At 48.0% G+C, this 15579-nt stretch overlaps 1 protein-coding gene across 18 annotated transcripts in view; it reads left to right on the top strand.

Annotated features, from left to right (window-relative positions):
• Positions 1-15579, top strand: part of LOC105473787 (ankyrin repeat and MYND domain containing 1) — a 94261-nt gene that overhangs the window by 29355 nt on the left and 49327 nt on the right. For 16 of the 18 annotated variants that reach the window (XM_011727828.3, XM_071073726.1, XM_011727826.3 and 13 more), the window contains 3 exons: positions 2708-2879; positions 14057-14197; positions 15024-15164. In XM_011727828.3, coding sequence (XP_011726130.2) covers positions 2708-2879; positions 14057-14197; positions 15024-15164 — 454 coding nt within the window. The remainder of the gene's footprint in view (positions 1-2707; positions 2880-14056; positions 14198-15023; positions 15165-15579) is intronic. The other 2 variants (XM_071073725.1, XM_071073724.1) reach the window with 1 other exon arrangement.

The raw sequence follows: 15579 nt of genomic DNA, 5'->3' as shown, positions 1-15579 counted from the left end.
AAAATGTGGTCCATGCACCCCTGGGGGGTCCAAGACACTTTCAGGGAGTCTGTGGGGTCAAAACGATTCTCTTGATAACCCTGAGACTCTGTTAGCCTTCTCCTTGTGTTGACATTGGTGGATGGTATGAAGACAGGGAAATGCAGACCACCAACCCCCAGCCTGCAAGGCAGCAGTGCCCAGCCTGCATGGGGGCATGGTATTCCTTCACCGCGATGTGCACTTGGGGGGATGCCTGTCTCACTGAAGAATGCCTTTGACAAAGCAGAAAAGCAATGACGAATTGCATTAAATCTTGCTCCTTGAGTATACACCCCTCGAATATTCTGGATCAGAAAACACGGGAAGGACACTGATGTGCATCTGCCATAGACCAAGGCACACCGCTTCTGTGCAAGAAGCGCTTCCCCCAGGGCCAGAGTAGCAAATAGAATGTGGTGTCTTCCTTAACCTCCTGCCCCTTTTTTGATCAGAAGAATGACCACTGGTATGTGGCTGTTCATTCTCCTGAACACAGCCTGCCGCTTTAAGGAAAACATATGACACTATTTGTTGCTGGTGAAATTTACATTTTCAAGTGAAAAGCAGAATTTTGGACACTTGTATCCACCACCAAGACCTTCATAGCTTCCTTTGAGACGTGGGTATTCAGAGGTTTTTCGGGTGAGATGGCATAGCAGAACTTGGCCACACAGCCAAGTTCTGATGTCGAACCATCGCCAGGTGGATGAAGATCCATTGACAGTGAGAGATGGGCCCGTGGGCTTCAGTGCAACCAGGTGTGGAAGGCTGGTTGATGAGTGTCCAGCTCCACCGGGTAGCTAGCTCACCGCCCCCAGCCTGGGTAGTTCAAACAGGAAGACCATGATGATCAGAAAGGCTGCTCAAATACTCCTTCATCCAGCCGCATACCTGGGGGAAGCTGGGTCTCCACTCACTTCCACCAAGGCTGCAGCAGAGCAGATAGGGGAATCCAGCAAAGGTGGAAAACAGTGCCACCCTTCTCCCTAACTGGTTTTGCTTTGTAAAATAACTTTTTGTGACACTATTACTTATTGGTAACATGCAGTGGGTTTGTTATGGTTAACAAGTTGGTGAGCGGTTATTGAGAGGTGAAGCCAGCCGAGCTTCTGGGTTGGGCGGGGCCTTGGAGAGCTTTTATGTCTAGCTAAAGGATTGTAAATGCACCAATCAGCGCTCTGTGTCTAGCTAAAGGATTCTAACGTGCCAATCGGCACTCTGTAAAATTGCACCAATCAGCACTGTGTCTAGCTAAAGAAATGTAAATGCACCAATCAGCACTCTGTGAAATGGACCAATCAGTGCTCTGTAAAATGGACCAATCAGCAGGATGTGGCCAGGGCCAAATAAGCAAATAAAAGCTGGCTGCAGTCCACCCCCCTCGCCGCCCTCTTTTCCCCAGCCAGTAGCGGCAACCTCCTTAGGTCACGTTGCACGCTGTGGAAGCTTTTTTCTTTGAACAATAAATTTTGCTGTTTGGGTCTGCACCACCTTTAAGAGCTGTAACACTCGCTGTGAAAGTCTAGGCTTTATTGTTGAAGTCAGTGAGACCATGAACTCACGGAAAGGAAGAAACTGGACACATCTGAAGGAACAAACTCCAGACCCACCATCTTTAAGAGCTGTAACACTCACGGCAGGTCTGTGGCTCCATTCTTGAAGTCAGCAGGACCAAGTACCCACCAGAAGGAATGCATTCTGGACACATTTTGACAGTTTTTGAGCTTTACCTAGTAGTGACAGACAAGGAGAGCCAGCACCCACATGAACACAGTTCTGCGGGCTTCAGAGTGGTAAGGGTCTGGATGGGGGTGTGGACACTGGGGGCTGCTGCTCAAGGCCAATCTAGTTCCCGCAGCTATGATTCTGTGCCTGCTGCAGGGTCAGCGAGCTTGGCTGGGTCCTACACCTGCCCTGCACGCACGGTCATTCCCGCTGCCACCTGGGCCCCCTACCCCCAGCCCCTTCCTCCTCCCTTGAGCTTCTCCCTCAGCCCTGCATGGCTGCACAATCCCCACCCACCTGGCCCCAGCCTCTCCTGAGGCGCAAGTACCCTCCGGAGGCACAGCTTCCCCCTGAGCTGGCCAGCCTTTTGCTCAGTGACCCCTCAGAGGTGTGTGTGCCTGTGTGTTTGTGTCTTTGTGGCGTGAGTGGTGTGTGTGGTTTGAGTGTGTGGTGTGCTGTGTGTGTACTGTGGTGTGTGTGATCTGTGTGGCTTGTGTGTGTGTGTGGTGTGTATACTGTGGTGTGTGTGCTCTGTGTGGCTTGTGTGTGGTGTGCTGTGTGGTTGGTGTATGTGTGCTGTGTATGCTGTGGTGTGTGTGCTGTGGTGTGGCTTGTGTGTGGTGTGCTGTGTGTGGTTGTGTGGTGTGTGTGTGCTCTGGCGTGGCTTGTGTGTGGGGTTGTGTGCTGTGTGGTTGTGTGCTGTGAATGTGCTGTGTGGTGTGCTGTGTGTGCCGTGTGTGTGTGTGTGTGGTGTGCGCTCTGGTGTGGCTTGTGTAGTTGTGTGGTGTGTCTCCGTGTATGTGTGTGTTGTAGGTGTGTGGTGTGGTGGGTGTGTGTGTGGTTGTGGCACACACACACTCCCTACAAGCCCCTGCGCAGTCTCGTTGCTGGCATAGCCCCGTCCTGGGCGCAGTGCAGGTGCCTGCCCTCCAGGGGCCCACAAGTGTGCCCTCTTTTTCAGGCGGAGGAAGCGCTGGCAGACCATTAAGCTGCTGCTGCGCCGAGGCGCGGATCCCAACTTGTGCCGCGTGCCCATGCAGGTCCTGTTCCTCGCGGTGAAGGCCGGGGACGTGGATGGGGTGAGGCTGCTGCTGGAGCACGGGGCGAGGACCGACATCTGCTTTCCCCCGCAGGTAGGAGCCTCTGCGGGCGGGCGCCGGGATGAGCTCAGACTCTCGGGCACGGGCCGGGCAGCTCCTCGCTCCACCTCGGCGCGGAAGAGCGGGGTGGGCTCTTGCAGGCGACCACTGGGCTGTGTTGGTGATGGGGCGCCGGAGTGGGGGATCCCACAGCCCGCTGTTCCTCCCATGTCCCCAGACAGGATTTGGACGCTGTGCTAGTTTCTAGAGTATTTCGCGATCTGTATAATGTTTTCCCAGTGTTGAAGCAAACTCAGGGGAAGCGCGTCCTGAAGTCCCCTTGGAAAGGGGAGACTTGTGTTCAGGAGGAGGCGGGCCCCCTTTCACCCCAGGCTCAGCATCACAAGGACACCAGCAGCGGAGGCAAAGGGTTTTGGTGCTGAGATTTTATCTTTACCACAGCAGATCCAGCCGGCAAAATATTTAGCTGAGAAAAAAATCTTTGAAGGGGAATCTGATTTTTTATTTTCTTTCTTAAGAAGTGAGAGTCCTGTGCCTGCTAAGAGACACAGCCTGTGCCTTTCCCAGAGGATGGCGTCCCCCTCTGAGGCCACGCCCACCCGTGAGCAAGCAGCTTCACAGGGCATTTTGCTCTGGAATAAATTAGCCTGCTAGTTCTTCGAAGAAAGTTTAGTGTTTCTGCTGAGTTTCACTGGGGACTCAGGGCTTTATGGGCTTTGCTCGTTCAAACGACTCTCCTTTTCCCACCTGTCCCCCTGGGCAGTGGGCACCCCCGTGCCTGGCCCCAGATTCCCGCAGCCTTCCCCACAGCACAGCTACTGGAAGGGCTTCCTTCCTGGATTTCCACTGCTCTGGAATGGAATCAGTCACTGCCCACGACTGCGTCTCCTCTCAGAGGCATCTGGAGTGAGGCCAGGCTTCCCTTGCAGCTCTGTCAGTCCATGAGGGCCTCGTTAGGCTGCACAGGGGACAGGGCAAGATGGAGGTATGGCGGCAAGCGTGGGCTCACTGTGGTGTTTCCTGTTCACTTTAACATGAACATTGTCTGTTGTGTTTCATCCGTTTGCCTGAACCCTTGTTGTTGTTCTTTCTCTTTGTGTTTTGAAGGGCCCTACAGTCATTTCTCTAATTTAAAATCTAGACTAACCCTATCACAATTTTCCATTCAGTGCATCCACCCATCCACACTCAAGAAATGACTGCTGTCCACAGTGGCTGTGGAGATTCCAGATGGATCACGAACTGGCACCAGGGCCACCTTTGGGTGCCCCCAGAATAGGGGGCCCATTATGCAGACACATGATGGGAGTCTGTCCACTTGGCTGTGAAATTTGCTTGTAGATTTTTTCTTCTTCAGTTGTGTAAACACTCGTCCATCGTCCATCGTTTCAGCACTTTACCATATTCACAGGGTGTTGATGGGGTGAGAGCTGACGGCTCTCTCTGGCCACCAGCCTTGCCAGTTGTCACTCAGGCGGCATCGAGTGTTTGAGGGCAGGTGGGTCTCACTGTCCAGGACTCTTAGTGCCCAGCCTTGAAAGAAATTAAACTTTTCTTCCAAGTGTAAGGTTACACAGAAAATAGAATTTTTGGTTTAAGACTCAGGATAATTTCATAACTTTTTAGGTTTACTGATCGGACTCCATTTTTGAAACTGATTAAGGTCACAACCTTTAAACTGGGCACAGACATCCTTCACTGACTCACTTGTTTATTCATCTGTTCATAGCTGATCAGGAATGTATTATTTACACATTTATCTTTCAAATAGAAAGTTTTTTAGCAATTAAAATATTTGAGTGGGTTTGGAAATGAACATGTCACCAAAACGCCAGGGGTTCGGTCTAGATCCTGCTGCTTACCGCACAGAAAGCCAATCAGTGAGATGATGGGCACTGCCGGGGAAGAAGGCTTTAATCGGGTGCTGCACTAGGGAGAACAGATCATTCTCAAATCCGTGTCCTCAACAGACTAAAATTGGGGGTTTACATAGCAGGGAAGAAATGTAACCATGTGTGGAAAAGCAGGAATTAGGAGGGCTAAGGAAAAAGAATTGGTCAACAGGAAGCTGGTGCTCCCAGAGGCAGTCATGATGGATGAGGGGTCTCGGGTCTCACTGTCCAGATGCCATGATCTAGTGAGTCTCTGTTCCTTGATACTATTTAGAAGGCCTGCTGGTTGGTTTCCTGAGGAAGGATCTCAGATAAGACAAATGTAACTTTCTCAAGTTTTAAAGAATGGAAGGATCAATTTCTATGTTTATTTAAAAGAAACCATAGACATCCATTCTAAGGGACTACTAGGCCAGTTGCAACACCCTTCCCCCATTTGTCAATTCCTCAGTCATGAGGAATCAGGCCATGGATCCGTTTGGCTGCTTCATGCTGAGGAGGGGCATTGTGGGCAGCTCCACACCATGGGTAACCCTGCGGCCACCCAAGAATCAAAGGTTAATCTGATACTAGAGTTTTTTGTAAAACACAATCTTTCTCTTTCCAGTCCCCCACTTCCACCAAAGGCAAATCACAGCAAGACCAACCTACCTGCAAAATAAGCTTCAGTGGCCTGATTACTCACACAAAGTGCAGGAAGAATTATTGTCTTTTTTTTCTTTTGAGACAGGGTCCCACTCTGTCACGTAGGCTGCAGTGCAGTGACATAATCATGGCTCACTGCAGCCTCAACCTTCCAGGCACAAGTGATCCTCCTACTTCAGCCTCCAGAGTAGGTGGACTACAGGCATGTATCACCAGGCCTGGCTAATTTTTAAAATTTTTTGTAAAGACAGAGTCTCACTATGTTGCCCAGGCTGGTCTCAAACTCCTGGACTCAAGCAGTCCTCCCACCTTGGCCTCCCAAAGTGCTAGAGTTACAGGTATGAGCCACTGTGCCTGGCCAAGAATCATTGTCCATCCAGGCTCTCCTAAGTTGGCTTTGCTAGAACCTTTCACAAGGAATCTCAGACTCCACCTCAAAGGCCTCTCAAGCCAAGCCAAGGATCCATCTGTGCCTTCAGATCCCTGTGTGAATTGGGAGAACCACTCTTCTCAAGGTCCCAAACAACTTGAGGCTCCTAGGCCTGACAGAAAGTGACACAGTCCACTTAACTGCAGGCCAGGAAGCATGCAAAGGAACTGCATAGACAAGGTATGAGGCCAGTTATTCTAAGAGGTTCTCATTGGCTCTATAAAGTCAGTCTCAATTTCTCAAAGCAATCTGCTTATTCTGAAAATGTGCCATTCCAGTCAAAGCCCTGGGAGAATAACCAGTTCCTCCAACTGTGTCCCATTATAAAAGAAAACAGATTCCTAATAAATGCATGCAAACAAATACATTGCCATGAATTAAAAATATTTGCAGTCTCCAAATTCTGGAGAAGTCAGGCAGACACAGAAAAAAGCTTCAAATTCTGTTTGCAAGAGTATACTCTATTGTTAATGGATATAAACAGCTCAGAAGAAAAAAGCTTTCCAGAATCCGAAAAATGAAACAAAAAGAACCAGCAGTGTTTCAAAAAACCATAAAAAAGGTTTCAGTCCTCCACTGCTTCGGTTCATGCAGTCACCTTTGCTATGCTTCATGCTGGGTTAGCCGTCGTAATGGGTTAACACCAGCTTTTTAGAGCCCTGGAAGTTTCTTCCTGATCCAATGGCACAATCTCCAAAGTTAACAGAAATGTGCATTCAATAGTCCTTTCCATGAACTCCACCCAAAGAAGCAAGCCCTGGATGGTAGCTGATTATAAGTCACTTTGTGAAAAGAATCAAAGCAAAACAATAATTGTAGATGACGAAAGTCTTAGGACAGCTGTAAAGACACAGCTGACAAGGAAATTTTGTTATTTCTGTATCAGACAATTTAACAATAATTATAACCACTGGCAACATATATTAAGACAGATCAGAATTTCAGGAATGTCATGCAATTCTGGAACACATAATGAACAACGTACCTATATACATGTAACCTAGAGAAAGTTAAATACTACTTTGCATTTGACAATGCTTTCTGTAAAATTCTAACATACCAAATAAGCCTACTATGTCTCTCTTGGACTTTGGGGACCCAGTGGCCCCCAAAAAGGTAGTTTGACGTGAAGAAGACTGAATTTAAAACTTGAAATTTTGATTTTGGAGTTTGTCATATATCAAAGGTTAAAGACACTTGATATTATAAAACAGGATCACAGGTCACTATACAAGTGCCAATCCTTTAGCCAAAATAATTCAAATATTTCAAAAAAAAAAAAAAAAACCACAAAAACCTTTACTCTTTGATAGGAGAATCAGTTTCCCAAACAATAAGACCTAATAAAGACAACATGAGGCCAACTGAACCTCTCTTTTTTTTCCCTGCAGTTTACTCAAAAGAGAAAAATATTTTATTATTGCCTGTAATCCCAGCACTTTGGGAGGCCGAGGTGGGTGGATCACGAGGTCAGGAGATAGAGACCATCCTGGCTAACACAGTGAAACCCCATCTCGGCCGGGCGCGGTGGCTCAAGCCTGTAATCCCAGCACTTTGGGAGGCTGAGACAGGCAGATCACGAGGTCAGGAGATCGAGACCATCCTGGCTAACACGGTGAAACCCCGTCTCTACTAAAAAAGATACAAAAAAAAAAAAAATAGCCAGGCATGGTGGTGGGTGCCTGTAGTCCCAGCTACTTGGGAGGCTGAGGCAGGAGAATGGTGTGAACCCAGGAGGTGGAGCTTGCAGTGAGCCAAGACCGTGCCACTGCACTCCAGCATGGGCGAAAAAGCGAGACTCCATCTCAAAAAAAGAGAAAAAACTACTTAATCCAAGTGAATGTCACTTAATTTTAGTAACTGTAAAGACAACTAAGTAATTTGAGAGAAATCCCAGTCAATACAGTTTTAAGGACAAGGCCAATCTTTCCTGAACACTAAAACTTTGTCCCCATATCACAGTTTATCCTTATTACCTAAAGGAAAGGCTGTGAAACCAACTCAGATTATTGATTGAATAGAATTACCTTGGAAATAAACATCATGTGAACATTGCTACTCTCACCTACTTTTCCAAGTAAGAAAATACGTAACGTACTATTTCTTTTCAGAACTTGTAAAAATGCATCTTTTATTTATTGTCAGGAACCTTAACACTTTTACAGCTCTCTAGATCGTCAGAGGTAAGAAAAACCAATCCAGTTTTAAATGGCTGGTGTGCTCTATCATTCTTGGAGGCTTGATAAATAAAGGTAGCTTAGGAACTTTGGATAAACAGAGCAAATGATGAACTGTTGGAAATGCATAGGAAACAAAGTGACTATAGAACCAAATACAGGCCTTCCATTGGAAGCTAGAAAATATCAGTGGTTATATATATATGGATATATAAGTAAAACCCAAAGGAGAACAAACAACAAATCGGTGAAATATAAAAGCAAAAACAAACGGGAAACCAACACCCAACTTTTCTCCTACTGAGTTTACCTTAGAGACTTCAATGTTCCTGAGAGCCTAAAAAAGTGTGATGAATATCTCATACCTGGTATACAAATTACTATATTTAAGGCCACCAACACCACTATACATTTTGTGTACTTAAGAAATTTGCTTGAGTCATGTGGCCAGTAACTCTTTCAGTGCTAATACTACCTATGCAGAAAAGCAGATACAGTGTGAGCCAAAGCAATGCAAGCATGGATGTGAAATTTGGCTCTATGCTAAATCTGGCTTCATCCTTAACTATATTAAAAAAGAATTGCCAAACTGCGAATGCATTTTTTTACAGTATTTTTAAATTTACCTTCATTAAGACTAGAAGCTTTAACTGTGACCAATGCTAATTAGCCAGATTTATCTAGTTTTCTATCAAGTTTTAAAGAATATTATCTAAACTTTTTCAACTTTCTATTTTGTCTGTATATACATGAAGGTAGACACACAGAGAAAAATAGAAAAAAAACTACATATGCCTTACACAGACTATATTTGACATACTTGGACTTTCTGTTTTGTCTTAGATTTTTTTTTCTTTTTTAAATAACAATTTTTAAAATATTCATTTTATCTTAGGACAAAAATTTACTGTATGAGATTGTTTCTCAAAATTATTCCCTTTATAACCTTCCTTAATGAAAATACATCTTAATATCCATAATTTTCTTCACATCTCTTTGCCTTCCTTACTGGTTCCTTTATATTAATACCTTGTTTCATAAATAATCTTTTCAAATCCATAATTTGAATCAACCTTTAGGTAACTTACTTTCTTTCTTTCTTTCTTTCTTTCTTTCTTTCTTTCTTTCTTTCTTTCTTTCTTTCTTTTTTTCTTTCCTTTTCCTTTTCCTTTTCCTTTTCCTTTTCCTTTTCCTTTTCCTTTTCTTTTTGAGGCAGGATCTCACTCTGTCACCCAGGCTGGAGTGCAGGGGCACGATCATAGCTCACTGTAATTTCAACCTCCTGGGCTCAAGTGATCCTCCCATCTCAGCCTCCTGAGTAGCTGGAACTACAGGTGCATGCCACCACACCTGGATAATTTTTTTAATTTTAATTTTTAGTAGTGACAAAGTCTCGCTGTGTTACCCAGGCTGGTTTCAAACTCCTGAGCTCAAGCAATCATCCTGCCTTGGCTTCCCAAAGTGCTGGGATTACAGGCATGAGCTACCATGCCTGGCCTAGGTAACTTTTGAATTAGATGAAAGTGTTGTTTTTTTCAATAAGGACACATCTTCTTTGGCACATCATATATACCAAACTGTACTTTAACTACAATTTTTATTTTTAGTAATCTTAAATTTTAGTGAAAAACTAGGAAGCAAGAAATACTGAGAATTCTAAGGATGCTAATTTCCCAGAGATAGTAAGATTTTATAGATGAGTACATTCCACAATTAAAAAAAAAATGTTTCCCCATATCATAACTCTTAACTGGAAATGACCCAGACATCCAACAAGCATTAAAAATGACTAAGATGGGGCCGGGTGAGGTGGCTCACGCCTGTAATCCCAGCACTTTAGGAGGCCGAGGCAGGCATATCATGAGGTCAGGCGATCAAGACCATCCTGGCTAACACAGTGAAACCCCATCTCTACTAAAACTACAAAAAATTTAGGTGGGCGTGGTGGCGGGTGCCTGTACTCCCAGCTACTCGGGAGGCTGAGGCAGGAGAATAACTTGAACCTGGGAGGCAGAGCTTGCAGTGAGTGGTGATTGCGCCTTTGCACTCCAGCCTGGGCAACAGTGCGAGACTCTGTCTCAAAAAAAAAAGAAAAAGAAGAAAGAAAAATGACTAAGATTTTAAATTACAAAAAGGATTCACTACAACCATTTATCTCATTTACATGTACTAAATTCTTGTTTGTCAAAAAAGTTACACAAGGATCATTTTGTTTTGGCTGGATTTATAGTTTTATAACCTTCTCTGCCAAACCCTAGAACCTCAAAATATGTAGCAGAGAGAAATATAAAACCCGAATAAAAGGCCAGGCACAGTGGCTCACGCCTGTAATCCAAACACTTTGGGAGGAGGCCGAGGCAGGCAGATCACCTGAGGTCAGGAGTTTAAGACCAGACTGACCAACATGGAGAAACTCTGTCTCTACTAAAAATACAAAATTAGCCAGGTGTGGTGGTGTATTCCTGTAATCCCAGCTACTCAGGTGGCTGAGGCAGGAGAACTGCTTGAACCCAGGAGGCGGAGGTTGCGGTGAACTGAGATCACGCCATTGCACTCCAGCGTGGGCAACAAGTGCAAATCTCTGTCGCAAATAAAAAAAAAAAACCCGGATAAAAATAGATGCTGACAATTTCAAAGACACTTGTATTTTTTTTTTTTTTTTTTTTTGAGACGGAGTCTTGCTCTGTCGCCCAGGCTGGGGTGCAGTGGCCGGATCTCAGCTCACTGCAAGCTCCACCTCCCGGGTTTACGCCATTCTCCTGCCTCAGCCTCCTGAGTAGCTGGGACTACAGGCGCCCGCCACCTCGCCCGGCTAGTTTTTTGTATTTTTTAGTAGAGATGGGGTTTCACCGTGTTAGCCAGGATGGTCTCGATCTCCTGACCTCGTGATCCACCCGTCTCGGCCTCCCAAAGTGCTGGGATTACAGGCTTGAGCCACCGCGCCCGGCCTACACTTGTATTTTTATCTTAACATAATGTTAAAGCCAGTTTGTTTATTAAAGATTTACTTAAGTCGTCTGAACTTGAAAATTGCTTAGACTCCTGTACTTAATTTATGAGCACAGTTATTTATAAGCCAATTTTGTAGGCACAACATACAACATAACGAATGTACAACATAAACACATCTAAACATATATATATATATATATGCATACATACAAAGATCCAATAGCTTTTACCTTTAACTCTAGCCACGAGGTAGCAATACAAACTCATCAGTTAACAAACACGTTCACATGGCTAAACTTTGTTTGCCCTAATAGGTAATCCAGTGAAGGCTGTGAACCAAATTTTGGGGTAAAGCAGTTTCCATATGGGTTTGAGTTTTAAAGGCCAAACCTCCCCAGATGTCAAAGAACACTGGGGCCAAATGGCACCACACAACAACATCACCTGTTAACCAGGCTTAACCCTGCTTAGAACAGCAACATAAACTCCTGGATACAGGGAACTCCATCCCACTTTCCCATTCACATGTCAAATGAGGCCCATGGAGAGGTCAAACTTCTCTAGATTCCAAAGAATATCAGGGCCAAGAAGATGATCAGTGTATTCCGATTTCCCATGACTATATTGATACAAACAATTACCAAAACACAATCCAACTGCTGCAGCAACAAACAAGCCCCAACTGTGTCCCAACTGGAACAGCCGGGGTGCTTACTTTCTGTCAGGCCTGTTCAACCTGAAAATGGAATTCTTTTGGAATATCCCCAAATTGAGGGGAGCACATCCTGCTGTCTGGTGCCCACAAAAGATAGTCATCCACTCAGACACAAATGTCACATTTCAAAGTCTGTTCTTGGCAATCAGGAACACTGTTGGAGCTGGCAGTGGTGTGACCAAAGAGAGAGACCAAAATCTATCTCCAGCAAAAAAGGGTCAGGCAGCTGCTTGAGGGGGTGGGTGGTGCTTCTGAAATTCTTGGCCCATAGCAGCTGAGCCATGAGCAATGCATTCCCGGTCAGGGAACCAAAATCTGTTACTGAAACAGCAGGAGTTTGGTTGAGGTCCTGCTGCTTGCCACGCAGAAAGCCAATCACTGAGACGAGTATTGCCAGGGAAGAAGGCTTTAATAGGGTGCTGCAACCAAGGAGATGGGAGATCAGTCTCAAATCCATCTACATACACAACCCACTAAAATTATGGGTTTATATTGCTAGGAGGAAATGTAACCATGCGTGGGAAAACATGAATTAGGGAGAGTGAGGAAGAGGAGTTGGCCAGCAGGAAGCAGCTGGCAGATCAGGCAGTCATGAAGGGTGAGGCATTTGCAATCTCACTCTCCAGATGCTGTGATCTGGTGGGTCTCAGCTCCTTGATACTATCTGGGAGGTCTGAGGGTCAATTTCCTGAGAAAGGAGCTCAGATAAAACAAATCTAACTTTCCCAAGTTTTCCGATTGGGAGGGTCAATTTCACTGTTTATTCAAAGGAACCAAAAACATCAGTTATATGGGACAATCGAGCCAGCTTCAAGCACCTGTTAGAAATAGGTGTAAAACAACTGTTCCATCCACAAGGACCAGATTTCCCTTAGACCTTTGAAGGTCCTGCCTCACTGTCTTCTGCCCTTCCGGAACTCGTGGGACTTAATGAGAAGTGGGATCCCCCCGACTCCGGTGTCTTTGTAAGGGTTAATTCTCTTCCTCCTCAAGTCACCTTAGCACTGGGTCAGAGCTGTGGGTCTCTGAAGTTTTCTCGCATTATTTGTCTAGTATTTCTCTCCATTGTGCCCTCCCTACTGTCCTGGAGCTCCTACCTGCGAGATGTTAGAACTCCAGCTCTCTCTCATGTCCCCTGATGTTGTTTTAGAGTGTTTTCTATGTCTTTGTGCTTCTGCTGTTTTGGGGAATTTCCTCAGCTTAATCATTTCCCGATTCACCCCTCAGCTGGGTTGGTTCTGTTACTAGCTCAGTTGTTGCTGTTGCTGCTGCTGTTTTAGGGGTGACATGACATGTAAGGAGGGTGTGGCCTCCGGCTGACTGTCGTGGGTGCACGGCCCCATGCGCCTCCTGGTGGCCTGGGCTGCAGTTAAAATGGAGCAGTGGGCTGCCCATTCTCCCCTTGCCTGCTTAGGTCTGCGTCCCTCTGGGGTCAGTAGATTGTCGACTGCAGCACCCGCCTCCCCAGCGTCAGGCGATGCCTGCATTGTATTCCTGTTTCTCTTCTCTCGCCACATACCTCTGCTGGGTGTGGATGCTGCTGGCCCTGGTCATGCTTGAGGCTGTGGGTGTGGGGCTGTGTGGGGGTCCCAGGGGCTGCTGTCAAGCTGGGAGAGTCCTGTTGTTCCTGGGAGTCGGCAGCTGCCTGGAACCTACCCTGCCCTCTGCCTCAGATGTGCCGGCCATCTCCCTGGGCCACTGGTGGATGGGCATGCATGGGCACACCCAGCTGCTCTCCCCAAGTTCCTCTGGCAGGTCCTCATGCTGGTGACTCTTCCCACCATCCAGGCTCACCTGTCTCCCCCTCAGGGGTCTCTCCTGGGTTCTTTTCTCTTTCCTGTTTGAGCGAGGCTGGTCTTCAAGGGACTGGGGAGCATCCCTTGACCCAAAGCCCACTGTCCGTTCCCAGCCACGCTCTCCCTTAGGACGGCAGAGCTGCCTCTAGAGGCCAGGGCCCCTACGAACGCCTCGGTCGCTGCTGCACAGCAGTGGCCTCTATGGATGCTGTCAGCTGATGGCTGGGGACACTGTGCGTGGAGAATGGACAGGTCAGGGGCTGGAGTCGGGAGGTCACTCAGGAGCTGCATGGCCGTTAATGTGGTGGGCCTGGCAGGGCAGGGAGGGGCTTAAAATCACACGGGTTCAGGGTGGGCCTTCCTGCCTGCGGCCCTGGCAGACATTAGGCGTTGGAAGCAACACACGTGGCTCGCTTAGTGTGTTGGGAGCTTTTCCCTGCTGCCTTCAGGGACCAGTGTCCTGCACGTTGTGGGGCAGGTGAGGCTGAGAATGGTGCCCTCGGAGTCTCAGCCATGTCCCTGGCATTTGGGCCCCCCAGGCACCTCACCTGTCTCTCCCCACGAGTACGTGCCTTGCCGCCCATCCCGGTGTTTCCTCTGCAGCTGGGCACCCTGACACCACTCCACATCGCTGCCGCCCTTCCTGGGGAGGAGGGGGTACAGATCGTGGAGCTGCTGCTGCATGCCATCACCGACGTGGACGCCGAGGCATCTGACAAGGACAGCACTTACAAGTCCGGCAAGGTGTGTGCCTCGCGACCTGTGGTAGGGATATGGGGCCTTGGCCAGGTGTGCCTGGATGGATTCACACACTATGCCTAGCCTGTGCTCGCCGAGCATGATGGGCCTCCTGGCTTGGGGCCCAGGCGGTGGAGATCCTGCATTGAAACAACCCGTCCAGATGAGAGCCTTAGTCAGTGAGCTTGTTCTGGTATCAAGAGGCAAAAGTGGTTGGTTGGAATGAGTTAAGAACTTGATTCTTCAGGCAGTCCACAGAGCATGGGGGTCCCCATGAGGACCTTTTGCATGTAACTCCATCTCATGCCTTTTGGAAGGTTCATAATTGCAGACAGAGGCCAGTTCCATGTCCTCAGGGCCTCCTCCAAAGGCAGGCCAAAGCCAGCTTGTTCCACCAGGCCCTACCAAGCTGCAAAAGACCACCAGTCATGGGCCATGAGGCCATGTCTTCCTGTACTAGGAGTTGAGCCCCTTGAGGTTAGGAGCTGTGAGGCTTTCCTTTTTGTGCTCCAGAGCCTTGTCCAGTTGCCGGCACACAGCAGAAGCTATTGAGCACACATACATGCTAGATGTGGGTGTGTGCAGCTCACCGCGTGGGGGACCTGGGAGGGGAGGGCACAGAATGGCTCTGACCCCTGTGGATATTGGGGTATCTCAGGGACAGGCATGCAGGGGACAGGCTCAAAGAAAGTCAGGCATCTGCCTTCAAGAGGGTTTCGCAGGGTGAGACTCCAGACCCGCAGTCTGGGGAGGAAGCTCCCTTGCTCCGTTTGCCTTCCTGTGGGCACACGGCAGGTTCGTGGGCGCTGGTGGAGCCCTCCGTTTTACACAGCTGGATCTGCTGCCCTCAAGTCTGAAGCTCAGCAACGAGCCAGGCCCTCCCCAAGCCTACTACAGCATGGACACGCCCCTCCCCGAGGAGGGGGGCAGGACGGCTCTGCACATGGCCTGCGAGCGGGAGGACGACAACAAGGTGAGGGCAGCCAGGGCCTGGCGGGGACACAGGGCTGCCCAGCAGTGGGGCCACCTTCCAGGGCCTTGTGCCCCCCGGAAGCACGTGTTCTCATGCTGAGTCTTAGGCAGAAGCCAGGGAGCATGGAAGGATGGGGAGGGAAGCAAGGCAAGGCGGGAGGACGGGATTTCACACTCACATGCACACATGCACGCATGTGCACAGGGTCTGAGTGGCGGCATTAAGTCTACTTACCACAGGTCCTGGTCAGACATGTTTGGGAGCCTCTGGCCTGGGCTATGACCATCTGGTGCTGCCAACCCTCCTCTGTCACCCTCCTGTGTCTCTGACTCAGGACCCCATGGGTGGTCTCATCTTCCAGAGCCCTGGGTGGTGCCCTGCTGGCCCTGTGGCCGCTGCCTCCTGCCTGCCTTAG

This window comes from Macaca nemestrina, chromosome 11 (genome assembly GCF_043159975.1).
Source record: "Macaca nemestrina isolate mMacNem1 chromosome 11, mMacNem.hap1, whole genome shotgun sequence".
Taxonomy (NCBI): domain Eukaryota; kingdom Metazoa; phylum Chordata; class Mammalia; order Primates; family Cercopithecidae; genus Macaca; species Macaca nemestrina.
This window is presented reverse-complemented; position numbering and strand designations above follow the sequence as displayed.